The sequence below is a fragment of the Talpa europaea genome (genome assembly GCF_964194135.1).
Source record: "Talpa europaea genome assembly, chromosome: 10".
Lineage (NCBI taxonomy): Eukaryota > Metazoa > Chordata > Mammalia > Eulipotyphla > Talpidae > Talpa > Talpa europaea.
This window is the reverse complement of record NC_140077.1, coordinates 79,209,062-79,230,349: the sequence shown is the minus strand read 5'-3', so window position 1 is coordinate 79,230,349 and position 21,288 is coordinate 79,209,062. Positions and strand designations below refer to the sequence as shown.

General features: G+C 36.5%; 1 protein-coding gene across 1 annotated transcript in view; it reads right to left on the bottom strand.

The window, feature by feature from the left end:
• The window catches only part of DENND1B (DENN domain containing 1B), a gene marked incomplete at both ends in the record, with an annotated part of 177,148 nt that extends 162,098 nt beyond the window's left edge, over window positions 1–15,050 (bottom strand). Inside the window, 2 exons of the mRNA XM_084246072.1 lie at window positions 12,859–12,923; window positions 15,034–15,050. Of these exons, the coding sequence (XP_084102198.1) occupies window positions 12,859–12,923; window positions 15,034–15,050 (82 nt within the window). The remainder of the gene's footprint in view (window positions 1–12,858; window positions 12,924–15,033) is intronic.
• Window positions 15,051–21,288: the final 6,238 nt, after the last annotated feature.

Genomic DNA, 21,288 nt, shown 5'->3' with positions numbered 1-21,288 from the left:
CCTAGCTTTGGAACCAAAGACCCTGACTGATGTGACACTATATCATTATATATTAAGTATAAATACATAAATTATATACATATCCAAAAAACTATATACTATATACATACATATCCTCAGTTGTGAAAGGCATACACCTGCAGTTTGCTTAAATTATAGTATAAATAGCCATTATCTAAAAGCATATTCACAATATATTTCATTATCCTGTGATCATCACTTCATGGTAGAAAGAGAAAGTTATGCTATTATTGTGTCTTTATTAAATCTTATGTGTTTTGTTCCCACTTTTTAAAAAAATATTCATTTATTTATGCATACAAGAGCTGGGGTGTAGGCCAAAGGTGTGGGGAATAAGAGGATTCACCAGAGACAGAGTGGGGAGCAGAACAGGCAGATCTAGTGAAATACACTGCTGAGGGGAGCAGTAAGCAAGACAGAGGAGGTCTGCTGCTTTGTGGGTTAGCTCCCTGGCCGCCAGAGATAGAACTCATGCTGCAGTGGCTGGCAATAGCTTAACAGCGCTGTGTCTTTAACCTCTGTAACACTAGGGAGGCCCCTGGTCCCATTTTCAAAACAAAGAAACTGAGACACAGTGAGGTTAATAGTCATACTACCAAGTTAGAGCTCAAGTCAAGTTCTTCAAAACCAATCTAACTTTATAGTTCTGCCATCCAAGATATCAATAAGGAACAGTGAACCAAAGCAGTGAATATAAGAGCAGATTCTCTTCTCATTAAAAGAACCATCGAGAGAACATGAACATAGAGATTAAAAGAACATCCCAGCTCAACTTCATCTAATGGTTAGGAAGAATAAAATATTATGATTCCCTCAATCCTGGGAGCTCCAAGACCAGTTACCTCCAAACTATTGCATAAAGTTCATTTTCCCAGACGTCCAAATAAAAAATGAAGACATGAGCTAACAGAACCTAAGTGGTGCAACAAAAACTGTACCAAGGGAATTATATAGCAATAACAAACCCACGTCAAGACTAAAGTAGAACATTTAAAAACCATTATGCAAAAAAGTATTGCATTCCTCTATCCAAAAAAACAAACTAAAAGAAAAAGAAATCAAGGAAACAACTGCAACAAAAAGAAATAAAGACCTAGGAATTAGCTTAACAAAGGGAGTGAGAGATCTGTACAACAAAAGCCATAAAATATAAAGAACACAAAATGGAAAGATACACTTTGCTCATGCATTAGAAGAATTAAAAGTGTCAAATTTGTCATCTTATGCAAAATATACATATTCAAAGAAATCCCAATTAAAGTTTCAAAGGTATCTTCAAAGAAATACAGTGAGCACTAATAAAATTTATATAGAATGACAGGGACCCCAAATAGCCAAAGCAATTCTGACAGTAAAGAAAAACAGAGGCCTCATACTCCCAAACTATACTACAAAGCTATAGTAATCAAAACAGTATGATTTGACATATAAGTTACACAGACCAATGGAATAGAATTAAAAGCCCAGAAATAAGTCCATGCTTATAAAGACAACAAATCTATGACAAAAGTGCCAAGAGTATACCATGGAGGAAGGGAAGTCTTGTCAACAAATTGCATGGAGGAAACCCAACAACCATATGCAAGAAAATGAAACTATACCATTCTCACACTATACCAAAAATTAACTCAAAATGCAGTAAAGAGCTGAAATCATAAAATATATAATAGAAAATATAGGTAAAACACTCCAGGACATTGGCTTAAGAATGTCTTTGGAAATTCAATTCCAATGGCAAGGAAAACAAAAGCAAAAACAAGCAAATGGGACTAAATCAAACTAAAACATTCTGCACAGCAAAAATATTATCATTAAAATGAAGAGACACACTATCGAATGAAGGAAAACATTTGCACATTGTATATCTCACAAGGAACTAATGTCTAAGGTCTACAAAGAAATCATACATCTCAGCCTCCCTGGTGGCGCAAGGGGTTAAGATGCAACGTATGAAGCTGTCAGCAGCCACTGTAGCATAAGTTCAATCCCCGGCTGGCCAGGGAGCAAGCCACATGGCGCAGCAGACCTCTCCTGACTTGCCCACTGTTCCCCTTAACAGTGTACTTCGGTCAATCCGCCTGTGTCTCTGATGAATCCTCTCACCCCCCACACCTCTGGCCTGTACCCCAGTTCTTGTATGCATAAATAAATAAATTTAAAAAAAAAAAAGAAATCATACATCTCAACAAAAAGAAAAGGAAAAAATATTCTAAGGGCATGTTGTATCAAATCAAGAAAGTACATTTTCAAACAAAAGGTATTTCATTAAGTGATCTTTTACACACAAAATGAAATTAAAAACTTTAAAGCCAAATAAATTAACATAAACAAAGAAAAAAAGAAACTTACATTTAAAAGTAGAAGCTAAAAATAAGCTGAAATAGCTCAAAGTAATATAAAAATATCGACTATCTGGTGAATGAAAGAAACATCAAATGACAAAAAGTAAAAGTGAAACAAGGCAAAAATGCAAATTCCCAACTATAAGACCCCTATAGAAATGGGAATGAAGTGGTGCAAATAGTTAGCAGTCCTCAAAGTTGCTGGTTATAAATTCCAGAACTAGAAAACAGAGTCTTTGGTCTTTTCCTTAGTCGCAGAAGATTCAACATTTCTGTCCTTCAAGGTCAAAAATACCAGTGTGGGAGGAAGTCATCTCGTGGGGAGAAGTAAGCTCTAGCTTAGTCATCTCCTCCAACTCATAAATCAAGAAAAAACTCCCACCCTCTACTCAAACCTAAGGAGTTATCTAAATAAGACTTTTAACTCAGAACAAGTATTTAAAAGTCCTTAATAACAGTACACAAATAGTTTTTGTTATGCCCAAATGAAATTCAGCCATATTTTAAAAAGGGAAATTTCAGTCATATTTAAAATTACATTTCAAAGTAAAGACAACTTATATATGTTAATCTATCATATATATTAAATGCAAATCATACATTTCCAAAGAATTAAAACACCATATAATTAACACTATAAGCTAAGCTAAATGTAATTTAGTCTTGTTGTTATGGTTCAAAAGGCAATTCAAAAGAGTTCAGTGACTTTATTTTTAATACTTTGACCACCATTTGGAACACATCACAAGCAAGAAAATAACAGTAAATGACACAGGTTTAAGACAGAAAATTTGGTAAAAGGACCTTCTCTTCTCTCCTCTCACATCCTTTCATAAGCAAAATGGTCATTGCCAATCTTTACCTGAGGAAAATGAGTCAAGATAATTATCAAAAGATTTTATAAATTACCAAATCAAGTGAACTATAAATAAATGATTTCACGATGGCTTTATAAAGAATTTCGTACAGCTACAACAGCCTCACAGGCCAAATCTAAGACAATGACATCAAGTATGATATTGTAAATTCATTTATGTCTCTAACTATTGATCTGAAAATAAATATTTCAAAATTAAAAAATTCAAGCTTTCAACTACTATTCCATTTAATAGTTCTACATTTTAAAGTAAATGTCACTAACAAACACAATCATAACCATTAAAAACTTGGAAATTAGCATTTTTATATACGATTCTCAGCTTACTATTTCTTCCATGACATGGCTTAACCTGTACACAGTGAATACAACTGATACATAAATTTTGATGAAATTGTATTACTCCTTATTGTCAGTGGTACTATAAAGATAATCATTGCCAAAGGCACACATTTCAGAGCAAAACTACTCCAAAACTTAGATTTCATGTCCTCTTGTAGTCATAAGAACAAAATAAAAAGAGACTAAACATTATTGTCTCAAAATCAAGTATATTAACCACATTAGGTGCTCATAATTAGTAAATCAAAAATAATATTTAATTTGCATAAGAGCAATGACAAAGATTTGAAAAAATATTTCCTAAATATTGCACAAATTCTTCTTCAAACATAAACATGTTACACTGGAATCTCAAAAAAAAAACACACACAATCACTTAAAACAAAAACGACACACAATCATTTAAAAATTCCTTATGAACCATTTTCACATAAATTTATTTAAGAATAATTATATTTTTAATAAATAGACAATGAGGATATATGGTGTTCCAGTTTTGGAAAACACATTTGAACTTCTGTGCGTTTTACTTCAACTAATGTCTTCTGTACTAGTTCATAAGTTACTTCAAATCATCTGTTATCAAAATTAGTAAGTCTAAATCTTACAACTACCCAGGTCACAAAATTTTATAGAGCTGCTTAATTTTACTTGATGATAAATTTGAGTACTAAATATGTCATTATACTAGTGCATTTTCTACTACCAAACCAAGATAAAGTTATTTTTGAAATGACTAATTTCTAGATGCTTACACATTTGCAGAAGACCATCAGATGTACTAAATGATAGTTCTGTGCTTTATTTTCAGATTCAAATGATAAACAAGAAGGAACTGAAAGAGGAAAAGGCTCTATCTGATCTTTACCAGTCCTGCCTACTAAGTTACAGAGTTTGTGGCTTATCAACAGTTCTACTTTAAAAAAAAAAAATTAATAAACCACCTATTGCTTATGATGATAGAAATCTACAACCTCTACATTAAAGAACTTGTCCTTTATATTGCATTTTAAAAGATTGAAGAAATCTAAAATAGGTAATAGAAATACAAGACAATCTTTTACTAATTTCACTTTAAAAACAATATAACCTAAAATAATTACTAGACATCATTCATAAGGAAGACACCTTTCAAAAATCTACAAAGAGATCCAAAGAAGTGATTGTACTCAAAAACCAAAAATCCATGGATAAAGTTAAGGCAATAAACACCAAGTTAAAGATAGCTTATAACTATCAAAAGACAGATACCAAAAGGACTATTATTCAGCTACTCTCTTTTATATCTTTAACTTCTGTGGCTTCACTTTCATAAACTTCACCTCTTCAATTACTATACTTTTAAAGAAGAACTTGCAATTTCCATATCTCTTCTTAAAAAGTCATCTGAATACCATAAAAATAGTTTTCAACAATTTAACAAACATTCACTGAGTACGTACTGTGAGGCAGACACTGGTTTTAGGCTCTGAGTAAACCAAACTAAATCTTACAACCCCCTCTGAAGGCAAAATGCACTATCACAGAGAGTGTTTCTTGATCATCTTCATCACATATAAGTATTTATATCAAAAACAATATACTCTAATTATTCACACAAGGCTTGAAATATGAAATAAAACCCCTACTAACTTTAGAAAGATAACCACCTGGTACCTGACTGGACATGACAAGATCACTACCTCAGGACTCGGACTTTCCATTTCTCTCTACAGAGCCCCGTCTTCTCCCCCTAGCCCCAAAAGCTGAGTTAGGTGCCCTATTCACAGTCCAGTGCTAAATACTGTGCAGCCTTTCTCACAGTCCTTACTACACTATTCCAATCAGTGGTTTGAAACCAACACTCCCTCTCTTGGCATGTCATCTTCTTAACTGTTTATCACTTGTGTCTGACACACAAATGGCACTAGAAACAATGAATAAATGAGGGCAAAATAATTCCTATAATATTATGTTCTTCTTTTGACTATCTCTATTAATGTCTGTTCAAATTTAATATCACAACTATGGATATATATATATATATATACACACACACACACTATAAGTATACTTACACGCTTAAGACTGTTAACTACAAATGACAGAGTATCAACATAGATGGAGGAAATGACAAAACCCAACTAGAAATTGACAAAGATACATTTGATCCTTAATTCAAAGATCTTTAGGCTATACAAACGGTATTCTTTTTAATTAATTCAAGTTTACAAGGCTTTCTTTAAAATTAAAATGTTCCCTTAAGGGCTGTCAGTGGTTCACACCTCACTATGAATTACTTTAATCAGATAAATGCATTAACACCACCTACTTAAATTGTTATTTGAGGAGTAGAGAAGAGAGGTGACTCTGAAACAAGTGTGTGTGGCCGTGCAGGCCTCATGAAGCTCACATGAGCCTTCTCACCAGCACTGGGCAGCAAGATGATGACAGTTCTGGCAGGTTGTGCAGAGGGGCTCCAGGAACTACAGGAGGTATCAAAGCAGTTTCCCCTCTAATGTGTTGTACCAGGTGCTTTTCTAGAAAACTTAAGGTTCTGTTTTTCTACTGTTCTTATCTGCAATGTGAACTAGAGACCCCACATACACTAACCTCCTAATTGTCACTAAAAATTTAATTCTGAGCAAATTCCCACATAAAGATCAATAATTGACCTGCCAGAGAAATGTGAAACCAGACACTCTTTGCTATAAAATTAAATGGCTCTTTGAAATAAATCAACTTACATTCAATTTATATAAAGTGAGTCTAACGATGCCCCAAATAAATCAAATGGGAAAACAATTCAATCTAACAATTAACACCACAATTATTTCAAGAGTTTCTCAAAGCTATCTTTAATTTTATCAAGCCCAAATAAAAACTTTTTTTTTTAACTGTCCTAATTTCCATAATATTCCTTTGGCACAAGACTAAGAGTTTTAGAAGGGAAAGTTCCTGAATGCTAAATGTTAAAATTCATTTCCAGGAAAGAAAGATTCTTTTGGAACTGATTGAGAGAACATATTTCAATCTTAATCTCTTTGGTTTCCATTGTTATCTAAAATAATACCATGGCTTTCTGCCTTTAAGTATTGCAGAAATGCCTATTGCAAATATTTGAATATACACTTTAAAATATGTATTTTAAAAGGTACATTACTGTCCCCTAACTTGCAAATAAAAATAAAAATTTGGAGAGCAAGAGGCTATAATTTGAGGATAAGGAAATCCTCCACATGAGAAAATATTATCAAGAATATATCACGAATTTATTTCCTTGAAAGTCAAGAAAACAAGAAATTTCTGAGAAAAAAATCTGAACAAACTTGCAGTACTGTGGCAACACAGCAGTGGCCAAAAAACAATCAACAACAGTTGAAGAACAAACCACCATGAAGAAAACAGTAGCAAGGCACTGCCTCCCACGCGTAACGAGTGGGAATCGAGCATTAAAAATATCAAGACTTCACCTGGGATTAAAGTAATAAAAATAAAGAATATGTGAACAAATACAAGTACCTAATGATTCAAGTTACAAGCAAACTACTAAATATAAGCTCTGCAGCACTCCCATAGAAGAATCAACAAATATTAAAGGGTGAAATATGATTTGTTTTTTACACTTTCAGGCAGCTACGTGGAGGAGGATGTAATGCTCTGGTCAAATATGAAAATACAGGGATTCTTAACTATTTCTTACATGAAACAAAAATGGCGCATGTCAAAGATATGATTCTAAAGAAGCACATTAAATTTGTCCTGTCTTGTGAATATAAGAAAATAAAAATTTCGTTTCCTTCAACCGAGATAATGCTTTCTAATTTATCTGAGCACATCTTGAATTAAAAGGGGTTCAATAACAGTTCTTTAATGAACACAGAGCTAGTGCAAAAACTCACAGCTCACTTAATGCTAGGTCCAACTTATTTTATTCATTCTATAAATATTCACTAAACATGTCAGATATGATGCTAAGTTCTCCTTAAGAATACAAATTAATAAGTTATGGTCCGTTCTTGAAGAACTTACTTTAAGCAAGTCGACTAGGCATTTAGTGATGTCTATGTCTCTATATTACTTATTAGACATATCAATAAGAACACATCAAGTACAGAAATACAGGCAAAAGCAAAATGCTGTGGATTCTAGTGTAACTAGTAGCACTATAGATGAAAAGATATCAAATGTAAAGTGTGCAGGGTATGGGAGACAATGTTAGGAGTCTTTGGCCTAAGGTTCTGATATAAGAAGAGACTAAGAGGCAATTAAACTGTTAACATAAACTAGAGATCAGGTAGATGGATATTTTGATACCATGTGGAAAAAACTGAAGAAAGTGGAAAGTCAATGGCAAAGAGAGAATGTTCCAAAGAGAAATTACCCTAGGTAAAGAGAAAGAAAGAAAATAAGATTTGCTAAAGATGTTTTGAAGCTACTAATAAATAGCTAAAGCTATTAGACCAAAGATTCACTAAATACAGAGCTATAATCATAAAAACGAGGGAGAGAGAGAGGCAGCAGTGGTGAGGAAAGAGGTCTCCTGAGGTAGCATAAATGATCACAAGGAAAAATAAACACTATTTTATATGAAACTAGAACTAACAAACAGATTTTGGGGAAGGCACTGTATTCCTGCTTAATATAGGAATAACTGGCCGGCTTCAGTAACACCCTAAACGCTACTCTTTCCAACTGGCATAGAAATACTTTGAGACAAGACAAACAAGCTAACTTTCTCTTTGACCCAAAGCTACAAGTGACCACTTGTTTCTCCTCTTCACAACCATCTTCTCAAGTGGTTGTCTGTGCTGACCAGACAGTGTCTCTGCAACTAACTTCCATAAGCCTCCCATTACTTTTTAATTCTCAATAAGCTCACTAAGGGTCACAGTGCTGAATCCAGAGGATTATTTAACTCTTCTCCTTACTTGATTTCTCACTGTGAGTCTCCTATCTTCCTAGGGTATCATGAAATCACAACCTTGGGTTTTACTCCTGCCTCTCTGTCCTCCCTATCTCCAGAATCAGTTTTAGCCTAATCCTCCTACACCTGGCACGAAATAGCAGCATTCCTGATGTTTTGGGAGTTGGTACCATAAGCCATGTGCTCTCATAAATTTGTACTTAGTCATCTCATAGTACATAAGGTTTCCACTGCCGTTTATGGCTGGGTGACAGTCAAATTCATGTTTCCCCTGAATTTTGAACACATCGAAACAACAGTTACTTGACATCTCCGTTGGCAGTTTTAAAGATGTCTCAAATTTGAGTCAAACCAGTTATTCACATTTGTGTAGTTTTGTATATTTTCCATCATTGCACATAATCAGATTTGTGGATTTTCTGTGGATTAAACATTTTCTGTGTTTTCTGTGGATTAAACATCATTATCAAAAACCAGTATAATAATTTATGGAGTTAGATCTTCTCTCATCCCAAAGAGAAGCACCATGAGGACAGGTCCCAGAGAGAAGTACCATGAGGACAGGTCCTCATCTGGCTTAATTCACTAGCACTTACCATGATTGCTAACACATAGTGTTTAGCATTTGTTATAATAGTATTTAAAAATAAATTTTAAATACTTGTACCAAACATAGCTTATAATATAATATTTCCTCATATGATAATAAGCAGCTAATGAAAGGTTAGTATACAATGAAAGGCAACAGAGCAGCTTTTAAAAAAAACAGATTAAATTTTTTAAAAAGTAATAAATTAAAATTCAGATTCTGGAACCGACTACTTTGAGAAAGTTATTTCACTTCTCTGAGATTCTGTTTCTTCATGCGTAAATGGAGAGAAACATTTCCTGTTTCATAGGATTTTTGTGTGGCTTAAATATTCAGTACATGTAAACTGCCCAGAAGTGTGCCTGGCACAGATAAAGTGTTGCATAATTATTAGCTGTTGCTGAGGCTGCTACTACTGCTAGTGCTACTATGACTTATTATTACTACTTCAGCTGGGGGTTGGCGGTCAACAAATTATAAAAGAGAAAGCTAGAGAAACAAGGCCATTGCCTGGAAGCAAAACGAAGAGGAGGCATTGCCAATCTTTTACTGAGGAAGGATTACTTTACATTTCCCTGAAGTCCTGAATCACTTTGAGGATGGTGGAGACAGAGTGGAAACAATAACTTCTGTTGTTAGAAGTTGAGGAGAGACCATCACTGCTGGCTGTACTTCCCTGACTGCTGGGAAACAGTTGACCAGGATGAGCAGTAAGATCGAAATTTCAGCACTTCACTCAAAGAGTTAGATAGAACATAAGTAACTGGAGAATTTGCCATACCCATCAATGAAAAGATGCCCCAATCAACCAGTCAGACACCACCAGAACCAATTTTACTAACACAATAAAGACAATATAGGAAACTCTATAAACCCTGCTCATGGTAATTTTTCTATTTGTAGGACTCTCTGTATGAAACTATTCCCTGCTATTCTAAAATGTTTTCTTTTTAAAAATGCATTGTAATGCCTTGAAAAAAGTACGAACAACAACACATCAGATCAAGATCATCACCTTATCAGAGCTAGCTAAATCAAGTTACATTTCAACAACTAACGCCAATCCAAATCAATAAAACTTAGTTAATGATTTGTCTCTGAAGAGATTTATGGGATAAGTAATTCAGGTAAATAAAATAATTTAAAACTCCTCTAATATAAACAAAAGGAACATGCCAAATAGCTTGGTGTAATATTGTCAATCAAGCTCACCCTAAGCATTATATTTTCTGTGGATTAAACATCATTATCAAAAACCAGTATTATGAGAGATAACCAAATTGCTCAAGAAAATTAGCTTATATTCTGAAAAATGCAAAAAGCATTTTAGTTAATTTCCCACATCCATTCCTTGCCAGTTGTTTAGAAAGTCAATTATGATAATGTAACCACTCATCCCTCTGCCTCTGCTCCACCAATGACTTCAGGAATGCTCAAGCCCAGGATAAACTTAATCTTTAAGACCCAGTGTTCTAGAGGATTCTGTGAAAAAAACTTTCTGGCTCTAAAGAGTCCTAAAAAGAACAGTATCTGCCAGCCTTTAGTCATAAACAAAGAAAGCAAAGTTTGAATTTCTCTGACAACTATCCTATGACCACAGGACTCTGAGCCTTCCAATGATGCCTTTACTGGGGGGGGGCAGAGATGAAATGCAGAAAGAATCAAGATTTTTGATGACCTACTCCTGGACTTCCTCTTAAGTGAACTATCGAGTTTCCCCAACTTAAACCAGTTTTGTTTTAAAAGTTTTGTTATTTATTCTCTAAAGCATACTAGTTTACATTTTTTCCACGTGTATTAATTCTATGAAAGGTATCCATGTTCATTTGAATGTTAGATAAATAATTTATCCAATTTTAAACAAGCTGATGCCCATGACTGCTATTAATATATTAATCAGTAAAATAGAAAATTAACAAAATATTAAGATATATCACTCTCAATTTGACATAAAACTTTAGTTATCTATCTAGTAGCATTACTTTTTAGAAAATAAAACAGAACAACTTGTCAGACCCCAATATTAGTAATACTCATATTATTTAAGTCACAATCAAAAGAGAAAAGTTGTTAGTGCTTTTCATATGTATAAGTTTAGCATTTTAAAAATCTTTAGAATTTGCTGCCAGGTACTCATTATGGAATGCATAATGGAATGTATGAGTAGAATGATCTGCAACCTATAGCGAGGTCAAAGATTTTGTTTTGACCTATATCTTTCGTAAATGTTTTATTTATTACATATACAACCTCGCCATACTGGATAAGTTGTTAATATCAAATGAAGATGTTTCTAATAAGTAGTGATTTAAGCAATAACAGCAACAAAAATGTAAGAAGATAATAAAAGGAGGACAAAAAAGATATACACTGAAATAACTAGTTCCTGAAAAATGGAGAAGGGGGAAGGAGGGAGGGAGAGAGAGAAGGCGGGAGAAGTAAATCAAAAGTCTCTCTAGGAGAATCACAATCTGACACATTCACAGATTGGGTTTTATACAGGAAGATGAATTTCTTTATCAAAATAATTTTAGCAGAAATTTAAAGTTATAAAGAATCATGCTTTCCAAATGAAGTTAGCTTGTTTTACAAATTCATCAGGTGAGCACACTTTGTGTACCTCAGCTAATGTTATGGTAGGTATTCATACCATAAGCTACAGAAAGTTGAAAACAAATAATGTAACCATTTGAATCTCGGTTGGGCCTGGAAAGAATGTAAATGGACAAACTTTAATGCACATAGTATAAGAAAAGATAACCTTTTAAATCAGGAAAATCTCCTTAGAGCTTGGAATCACCCTTGCCCGGGACAAACTTGACCACAGAAGCCAGGAATATGTGTGACTTCCTACCTAAAATTAGCCATGCCCATTGCACCACAGCAGGGTTGGGCTCCTCTATTTTAAGGTGTGCAGGTCCAAATTGCTTAATAGCATATAATTGCTGACCAGTTTCTGGAGCTAAGAGTGTCAACAGACTTTCCACTGAGGTTTTAGAATAGCGAGCTAGATGCCACCAAATGCCACACTTAATCATCATGCTATCTGGGGTCTAAGTACACAACAAGTGAAATCTACACTGGCGATGTCCACGAAAACATATCACACAAGGACATATTAAAAAGGATACACACAAGAAAAGATACCCTGCATTCTTTCCCACACTCCTCCCCCACCCACAAACTCACTCTTGACAAAAGTGGAGAGAACTGATAAAAATTGCAGTACTAAAGTATTTCCATGTTTTCAGGAAGTATACAGAACTGATAGCTGAAAGCCTTTCAACTAGTGTCACCCTATTTTATCTCCCTCTGAAAGTGTTATGCTACTAAAGCAAATCCAACAGAAGGGGCTACTCAGTCTGCTTCCTACATTCCAGAAACATTAGAAGGGAATTGGTGTAGCTTCCACCTGCACTGGTAGAATTTTTACAAATGTTGAATAAAGGAGCTAAACTTTTAAAGACAAGAAAATGAAAAGGCACGCCCTTCCACCAAAACTAACAATAACGTTGTCAATAAATGGTAAAGCTGAGTTGTAATTATATGACATTAATATATACCCTAAATTTAAGGAGCCCAGATAACATTTGTGATTCCTACAATCTCATGACAAAAACCAAACATCTATTTTATTACCAGCAACTTGAGAAAGTAGGTGCAGAATACACATTCAGAACATTTAGTGTCCTGATACTATCAAGGTCCCTGTAGTCCACAATATTACCAGTTATTCTGACAGTCTCAATCAAATATTTTACAATTAAAGAAACACACATACCTTCATTTTCAGAGGCATGACATTTTACTCTCACTACCAAGTCAAACGTTCGTTCTGGATTTTCCCTAAAAGAAAAAGAACTTTGCTGTATTTATTCCTTAAGAAAAGTAAACAAGCATCTCTATAAAACTTGTGTTCTCTTCCTCTAAAAAACACATCTTATTCTTTTTTCAACAAGGTCTATGTAACTATATGACCTCTATGTAGCAGAAATAACAAAATGTTTTTCCCAGTTCCAGAACTTAAGAGAACTAAGGCTTGGGAGTTCTGAGATTTGGGGAAAAACATTCAACCTTAGGTCTATCTGTACACCTGTAAAATGCTTTGTTCATTTCACAGAATGTGAGGATTATAAATCAAATGATATTATGTAGAATTGCTTTATAAAGTACAAAGTGTTACAGAAATGTGAAACACTGCCTGCATCTTATCAAATCAGAATTGGAAAACCACTATGTTCCTAGGCAATGTAAATGCTGAATACCTGATTCCACCTGCCAAGTTCTAGGTCACCAAAAAACATTTACAGTGTTCTTTAAATGTTACAATTTGCGAATACTTTTTAAAAGATGTAATCACTGCACTTAATTTGTTTAAAGTAGCAAAATATATACACAGACTTCATTAATGAAACAAACTGAAAAAAAAAGCTGTATTTTATGTCAGTGATCTTTGGAGAAATTGGACATGTGCGTCAATAACAGATTTTCTTTTCCAGGAACAATAAGGTCGTTTTGCATCATTCAGAAGTTTTCAACTTTTTTTTACTAACTTCTCTACATTCAACCTATTCATTGGTTTAATTTCAAAAAGCAAACTGAAATCTATTGAGACTTTTTTTTTTTTTTTCAGAACAGTTGTCTTCACCTCTTTCCTCCACAAGATGAAAGATTAAGGGAAGTTTGATACCACAATGTCCACGTGACCAAAATGTTAATATATTTCAGTTATTCCTACCAAGAGGAGACCTCAGTGTCTGTACACTGTGTTTAATATGAACTCCCTTCAAGAAAACTTTGGCTTCTAAATAGTGATTTAAAAAACAAAAACGTACTACAAGACAAGAATCTAGAAACAAAGGAAGTGACAAGCCACATAATTTATTCATATACATTTCTTCAGGCCTCCCACTACTGAAGTGTTTCAAGGGGAATAATCTGGACCCAGGTGACCTCCTCTCTCATAATCCAATTACTGTCAAAAAGCATCTCTTTTAAATCACTTACCTGGCCTCTTCATGATGTCAAATGCTAAATAATTCTAAATCACATAATTGTCTTACTATTCTCTAGATTCTGGCATAAAAATATTCAGTTATACTGTGAAATTTAAATAGGCCTTTCACACTGTATTCAAATCCACATATTCTTTTAAACTCTGGGAGGGGGGAGGGGAGAAGAAGGGGTCAGGGAAGAAGTAAGGCATTCTTTCCAAAGTTAGTTTCAGGAGAAAAAAATATAAGGCTCGTGCCTCTTAAGACAGTCGAAACAAAACCACCACACTTATTCCGAGGCTCTAGCTGATAAATCTCCAAAAGAAAAATATTCACTGCTGTCGACTTTAGCAGAGACCTACAATACGACCTGATTAAAGCCCACTTTACAAGCCCCGTGAATACCCGGTGCCTCCATCAACACCAACACGCTTGGGGGTGGGGGGCGGGGGGGCCGAATTGAATTCGAGCCGAAAAATGAGTAGCCAATTTGAGACCACCGGATAAATAGACTGAAGAATGACAGGGTCGTCTCCATGCCTGGAGAACACTTTAAATCACCGCTAGCCCACCCCGCCGACTCCCTCGCGGACCCGCCGAGACACAGACAGCCGCCAGTCACGTCTGACACACTCCGGAGAGAGGGACAAACCCACAGCGGGGGGGTGTCGCGGCCGCGCGGCCTCCTCCCCTCCCACCCTCGAGGTGCGGGTGTCGACGCGGCGCCCCGGCCGCCCCGCCGGGCCGGGGCCCGCAGGCTTTGCGGCCTAGCGCCGAGCCGCCAGCCGAACGAGCTGGGGCCGAGGGGGGCCGGGCCGCCCCCCTCCTCAGCCCGCCGGGCCCACGTCGGTCGCCCGGGGGCGTCGGCCCGGCGCGGGAGCGCGGAGCCGGCCCGCGGTGAGGGCCGCGGAGGAGCCGCCGCGGTTCGCCCGCCGCCGGCCGCCCCGACCGACCCCACTCACTTGGTGCGGCAGTCCATGGTTACATGTCGCGGTGGGGCCGTCCGTCCGCCCCGCGCCGCCTCGAAGCCCCCCGCCCCGCGGTGGAGGGTCGCGCCGCCCCCGCCCACGCTGGCCGCCGGGCCGGCCGGGAGCTGCTCACAGCGGCGGCGGCGGCGGCGGGCCCATGTCGGCGGCGCCCCCGGCGCTTCCCCGCCTCCACCCCACCCCCAGCGCCTTTTTGTGACAGCAGCAGCAGCAGCCTCCGCGAGCCGGCCGCCGCCCCCGTCTCTGCCGGCCGCCGCCCCCGCCGCCGCCCGCGCTGGGGCCTCTCAGTTCCTGCGACCGGCCGCCCGCCGCGGCTCCGGCACCTTCTGCAAACCAGGAAGTCGCCGGGAGGGGGAAGGGGCGCGCGGGGGCGCGCCCGGCGGCCTCACCTGGGCCGCGCGGCCCGCGGGCAGCGCCTGAGGGCGGACGGGGCGAGGGTCCCCGGGCCCAGAGTGGCCGCAGGGTCGAGGGGGGGGGGAGCGAAAGTGCCGGACGGTTTGGCCCACGGACCGTTTTGCTCCCCCCCCCACCGGAGCCGCCAGGTGCCCCTGTGCGCCGGCCAGGGGACGCGCCGACAGCGTTCTGCGTCCTGTCCCGGCTCCAGGGCTGCAGCATTCCCCCCACCAGGCACCTAAAGCCAAGTACTGGAAAAAAGTGCCTCCACTTGCAGGGTTTTTTTTTATACCACAGGCACTCGGAATTGCACCGATAATTAATGGTATTTTTTGCTAGAGCTTGTGTCGTTTTAGGGCGTTTCGTTTAATTTCAGATTGCAAATTTAGAACTAAAGTTGAGGTTCCTGGCTTACTCCACTGTGGCCTGATTACTGCTCTGAAATCCAGAGCTGCCACCTCCTGATTCAGGAATGTTCAGACATGAGCACCTGCTAAATAGCCCCGTCAAGTCGCAAAATGATAGGGCTGCACTGCCTGCACATTCCTGTGCACGGACGGCGGGGTAGTAAGCAAAGACTAACTTTTGGACACATTCACATAGTGGCCTCGTAAAAAGGCAGCCAGTTGAGGGAGCTCAGAGGGCATTACTGAGTTTGAGGGTTAAGAACGACTAATATAAATTGCTAAAATTTACAGAGCACGCAAGTAGTTCAGCAGGTTATAAATATTGTCTCAGTACATCACTCTATGTAATACAAACTTTCGTCATTATTTCCAAATAAAGAAACAGGCCAGGCTAACACAATGCATAATGGCAAAGCTGGGACTCAGAGCAGGTCTGCCTGATATTGATTATTCTACCTCTCTCCATGTTCTGCTGCCTCATTTCTAGGACCTACTGAGCTGAGATGTGCAAAAAGTCTTATGAGGACAATTCAAACGACTGTCTTCCCCTTCTGGAGAAGGCCTTCCCCCACCAATGGTACCCCCCTGCACCAAGGTCACTGAGTTTTTCATCAAATAGGGGTTGCTTCAGACTTTATTCATGCAAAAGGTAAGATGATGAGCGGAAACCAAATGTGGTATGGGTAGAGTGTGAAGCATGAGACATAAAAGTTAAACTAAGAGTCTTTAGGAATTAAACAAAGAATTTAGAATCAAAGAACCTAAAAATAAACTGAATTACATGGATCTTAGACTTTCTTGCCAAACATGGGTGTTACTTGGTTGACATACCAAGTGATATTATTACATAGCCACAGAACTAATAGTCAAAAATCAGAACAGGACAAAATGGAGAAACAAAAATTATTATATTTTAGCACAAAGTGTTGTCATAGCTTGACTTGGGCTGAGATAGCTCAGTTTCTCGCTTCCTACATTTGCAAAATGGGAATGGTTACTTGTCTATCACATGAACAATGTGAAATTCAAGTTTAAAAGTGCTACATATGTATGTGATCTTTTGAGAAATTATTTTGTGGATTTCAGTTTCACAATTAGGCAAACAACACCACATGACTTTTTCCCAAATAAAACTTTTTTTCTACCTAAGAAGTTACCATACAGCAAAGTCCTAAAAAAAAATTCTGTGAACTCAAAAACCACTTCTGCTCTGAGTGTTATTCCATTTCTCAAACTTCTCCTTTCGTTATAATTAATTCTTCCCCCAAGAAAATAACCCTACCTGAACTCAGAAGTTTTTAAGTTTTAGTGAGGAAATACCAATAGAAATGTTTCCCCCATCTATTTGTTGGAATTTTTTTTTAAGTGACAGTCATACCCCTGTGTAAGAGTAATTTTTTTTTTTTTGCCAATTTATGTTTAGTAGTGGAGGGGAAATACTATTTATGTACAACACAGAGCAAACTTTTTAAACCAGACTTTAAGCTGACCATAATAGAGTTATCTATTCTGATATTACTGAGGTAAAAGGGATAGAAACACAGACAATTTGCATAATTTGTGAAAAATTACTGGAAAAGGAATTATGTATATGCTTATCTTGTTGATATGTTTAATGAAACCCGTAGTATAATTGTAAAAACACCCATCATTTCAGTAGAACTTCTGACATCATTGAAAAATGTCTACAAGGGACAAGCCTTCAGACTGGTATTAGATGTTCCCAAGATCATACTTAATACTTCTTACTTGACAATTGACATAAACATTTCTCAGGACCACAGACATCAATGAATCTAATATGATGATAGATTTTTCTATCTCAATGTACAATTCTGTTCATTTCTCTTTATATAACATGTGGCTGCATTAAGACATGCACACCAGTTTATACTTGTTATATCTGCCTGATAAATGTGTTGTTAAGTTGTGACTTTTTTAACTCTAATAACACTTTTGCCTTAGCATCTAAACAGCTTTCTTCTCACTAGTATTGCCTCATATTTGTACATTTCTTTCATTCTATGTTAAAACTTTCTCAATTATTTCATTTCTGATTTATCTAATAAACATTAATTTTTATTTTTAGTCTAGTCTGATAATCTCTTGCTTTAGAGCAAGCATTTAGACCATTTGCATATATTTATAATTGCTGATACATTTTAATTTATTTCTGCTAATGCTGTGCTTCTAATTTTTTGTCCAAAGGTTTTTTTTTTCCACCTTTGCCTTCTTTAGGCTTGATTGATTTGATGATATTTATGCTTCCATTTATCCCCCATTCTATAAGAGTTTGGAAGTTATGTGCTGTATTTCTGTTCATTTAGTGTTTATATTAGATATAATAATGGGCAAATTCTAACTGATTAAATCCATAGTTTTTTCAGCCTTTTCCCAAATGACACAGACATTGTCAAACTTCCCTTCAAAATATTATGAAGATTGCTTTCTTTACACTTTGTTTAGATTTACCCAGAAGTTCACCACTTAGTTTGTTCTCTTTCTTATTTTACTCTTAGATCTCCCATCGCTGATTCCTTTCCTAGCCTAAAACATGCTGTAGGCACTGACATGTTCTCTCACTTTTTGTCTGAGTGGGGTTGTATTTATTCTTGAAAAATATTGTCACGGTAAAGAATTGTAAATTGATAATTATTTCTGTATGTTGTAAATATAATAACACTGTCTTATAGCTTCCCTAGTTACACTTTAAATGTTGAAAGTAATCTTAAAATGTAATTTGTCCTGTTATTATTTTTTTACACTGATGTCTTATTTGCTTCCCCTATATTCCTGCTACAAGTGAAACCATCGGATATTTTTCTTTTTCCTGAGGGGATGAGGAGAAGCAAATATTGTTTAAAAATAAACAATGATGTAAATTTTTTTTTAAAAATTAATATAAAAAAACTTTTAAAATGTAATTTGTCTTTCCTTTCTGAAAGCTTTTTAAGATTTTCCATTTGTCTTTGGTTTCCATGGTTACACTATGAAGTATTCTAGGTATAGTGGGTATATTTTTTTTTATCCATCCTTGGTTTCTGTGGTTTTCTTGACTGTGTATTGGTGACTCATCAATTCTGGAAAAATCTAAACTCCATTATTTCCTCTCCCCTTTTCTTCTGGGACTCTGATTATACACATAATCTCATTTTACACTCTGTGTCTCTTTAAATCTCCTTCATAGTTTTGTTTCTTGATCTTCCTAGACTAAATTCTGCATAATTTGGCAAATATCTTCATATTCATTAACTCATTCTTTGAATTTATCACATCTGTTAAAGTTGCTTATTTAATTTTTATTTTATATTATTTTTTATTCTAAAGTTATTTGGTTGTTTTAAGTCTGCTTTCTCTTAGTTCATATTTTAAGCTTATTAATATCTTGAAAATATTCAACATACATTTTTAAAGTTGTATTTCTGATAATTATAATGTCTGAAACATTTATGGGTCTGATTTGACCACCTGACTTTTTCCTGCTGGCTCTTACTCATGGTTCCTTGTTTTTGTCTATGTTTGGTGATTTCTTCCTATGTTTCCTGATCCTGGCAGCTTTATGTATGGGAATTTAGTGAGATCTGAACCAAAGATAAGCTTGGGGGGGCAGTGGCCATACACTAGTAGTTCAGGGCCTTTCATGCTGCATTCTCAGCTTGAAAAATTTTACATTACCCATGTGAGATTTGACTTGTAATTATGAATCTTCTTGGAAGACTCCCCCACTCTTAATCCTGCACCAGTGTTTGAGACAATCAATTTTCCTTGAATCCCTTTGGAGTTCAAAGTTATCAGTGGTATCCTATTGAACTTCCTACACTAGGAAGAGCCTCAAGCCCTAAGATGGTGATAAAAGATGCTGAGGTCCATCAAAATCAACAAATATCCTTAAAATTATAGGTGATTCTGGAAGCTACTTTTACTTGTTTGCCAATGCTACCACCACATATTATCTTCTTCCTTGACTACTCTTGAGTGTGTTAAATGTTTTTTTAAATATTTAATTGATTTTATAATATTTTATTTTTAATTTCATTAGAATTTTTAAAAGATTTATTTATTTATTTGTTTGTTTGTTTATACAAGAACTGGGGTACAGGTCAGAAGTGTGGGAGGGTGAGAGACTTCAGAGCCAGAGCAGGGAGCAGAACAGGCAGATGGACAGAATACACTGCTGAGGGGCGCAGTGGGTAAGGCAGGAGAGGTCTGCTGTGCCATGTGGGGTTCTCCCTGGCTGTCCGGGAATCGAACCAGGGCTGCAGAGGCTGTGCTCAACTGCTGCGCCACCGGGAGGCCCCTCATTAGAAATTTTGACTAGACATCACGATTGCCTTGTTTTAACTATACTACCAATTAAAATGGACTAATAACTTTTCATTAAACTAATAATTTTTGTTTTTTTCAAGCCACACCCAAATTGTCCGTTTTATATAGCTTTACATATTTATGATGTGGGGAAATCCAAGTTCATGGCCTGCAGTGAGACTACTGCCCTATTCCCCAATGTATGGTGATAACCATAAAGTTACTCTTGATCCTCTTTATCCATTAGTACAATGTATCCATGTGGAAATACTCCTTAACAAAAGGAAGGAGTTACTGATATCCACAAGTACCTATCCTGTCAGCTCCCTCTCTTTGGAGTGTGGAAAGAGAAACAATGTAAACTTTAGAGTGGTATTTTTGAAATAATGCCATTAATAATGCTTCAGTATAACTATGAGTTTCACCAATTTATACCAGCTGTTGAGTCCATGCAATTAACTTAGAAGTGAGCTTTGAAACTCAACCCTCTTATAAATTATAGTTTGCAAGTATCTAAGTCATTCCCTAGAATCTAATTCTGCATTAACTCCTATTATTGTTGATAGGTAAAATTTATTGATAATATCACTATCTTTGTTTCTTTTAGAAGAAAAATTCTTCATAAAAATTATTTAATATTTCAAATTTCTTGAAATTCTTAGAAAACCATTTCATAAATATTTTAGCAGGACAAGTCTATTCATTCATTTATATTGAGGTAACATTTATTTACAATACTGTGATTCAGAGACACAGGATCCTGCCTCCTTAGAAAGAATATGTCTTTTAATATCAATTAAAAGTGTATTTTAAAAGAAAATTTCCAAAGTATATAATTATTTTTATACTTACAGCAATATCATGAATTTAAAGGTAAAACTCCTATTTACCATAGGCTATTTAAATCCTACGAAGCACTTTTAATTTAAGGAAAACAGAGAAGGTTTACGAGCCATGTCTTTCCTTAAAGTATGCTTCCTTGAATTGCTTTCACACATATCATAATCAATAAAATTGTATTCTATGTTAATCTGAAAATCAGCTACAAAAAAAAAAAACCTGCTGTTTTTCACTTTGGAGACAAAGGAATCAGGTCATTCTTAACATCTTTATTATCAAATCTTTA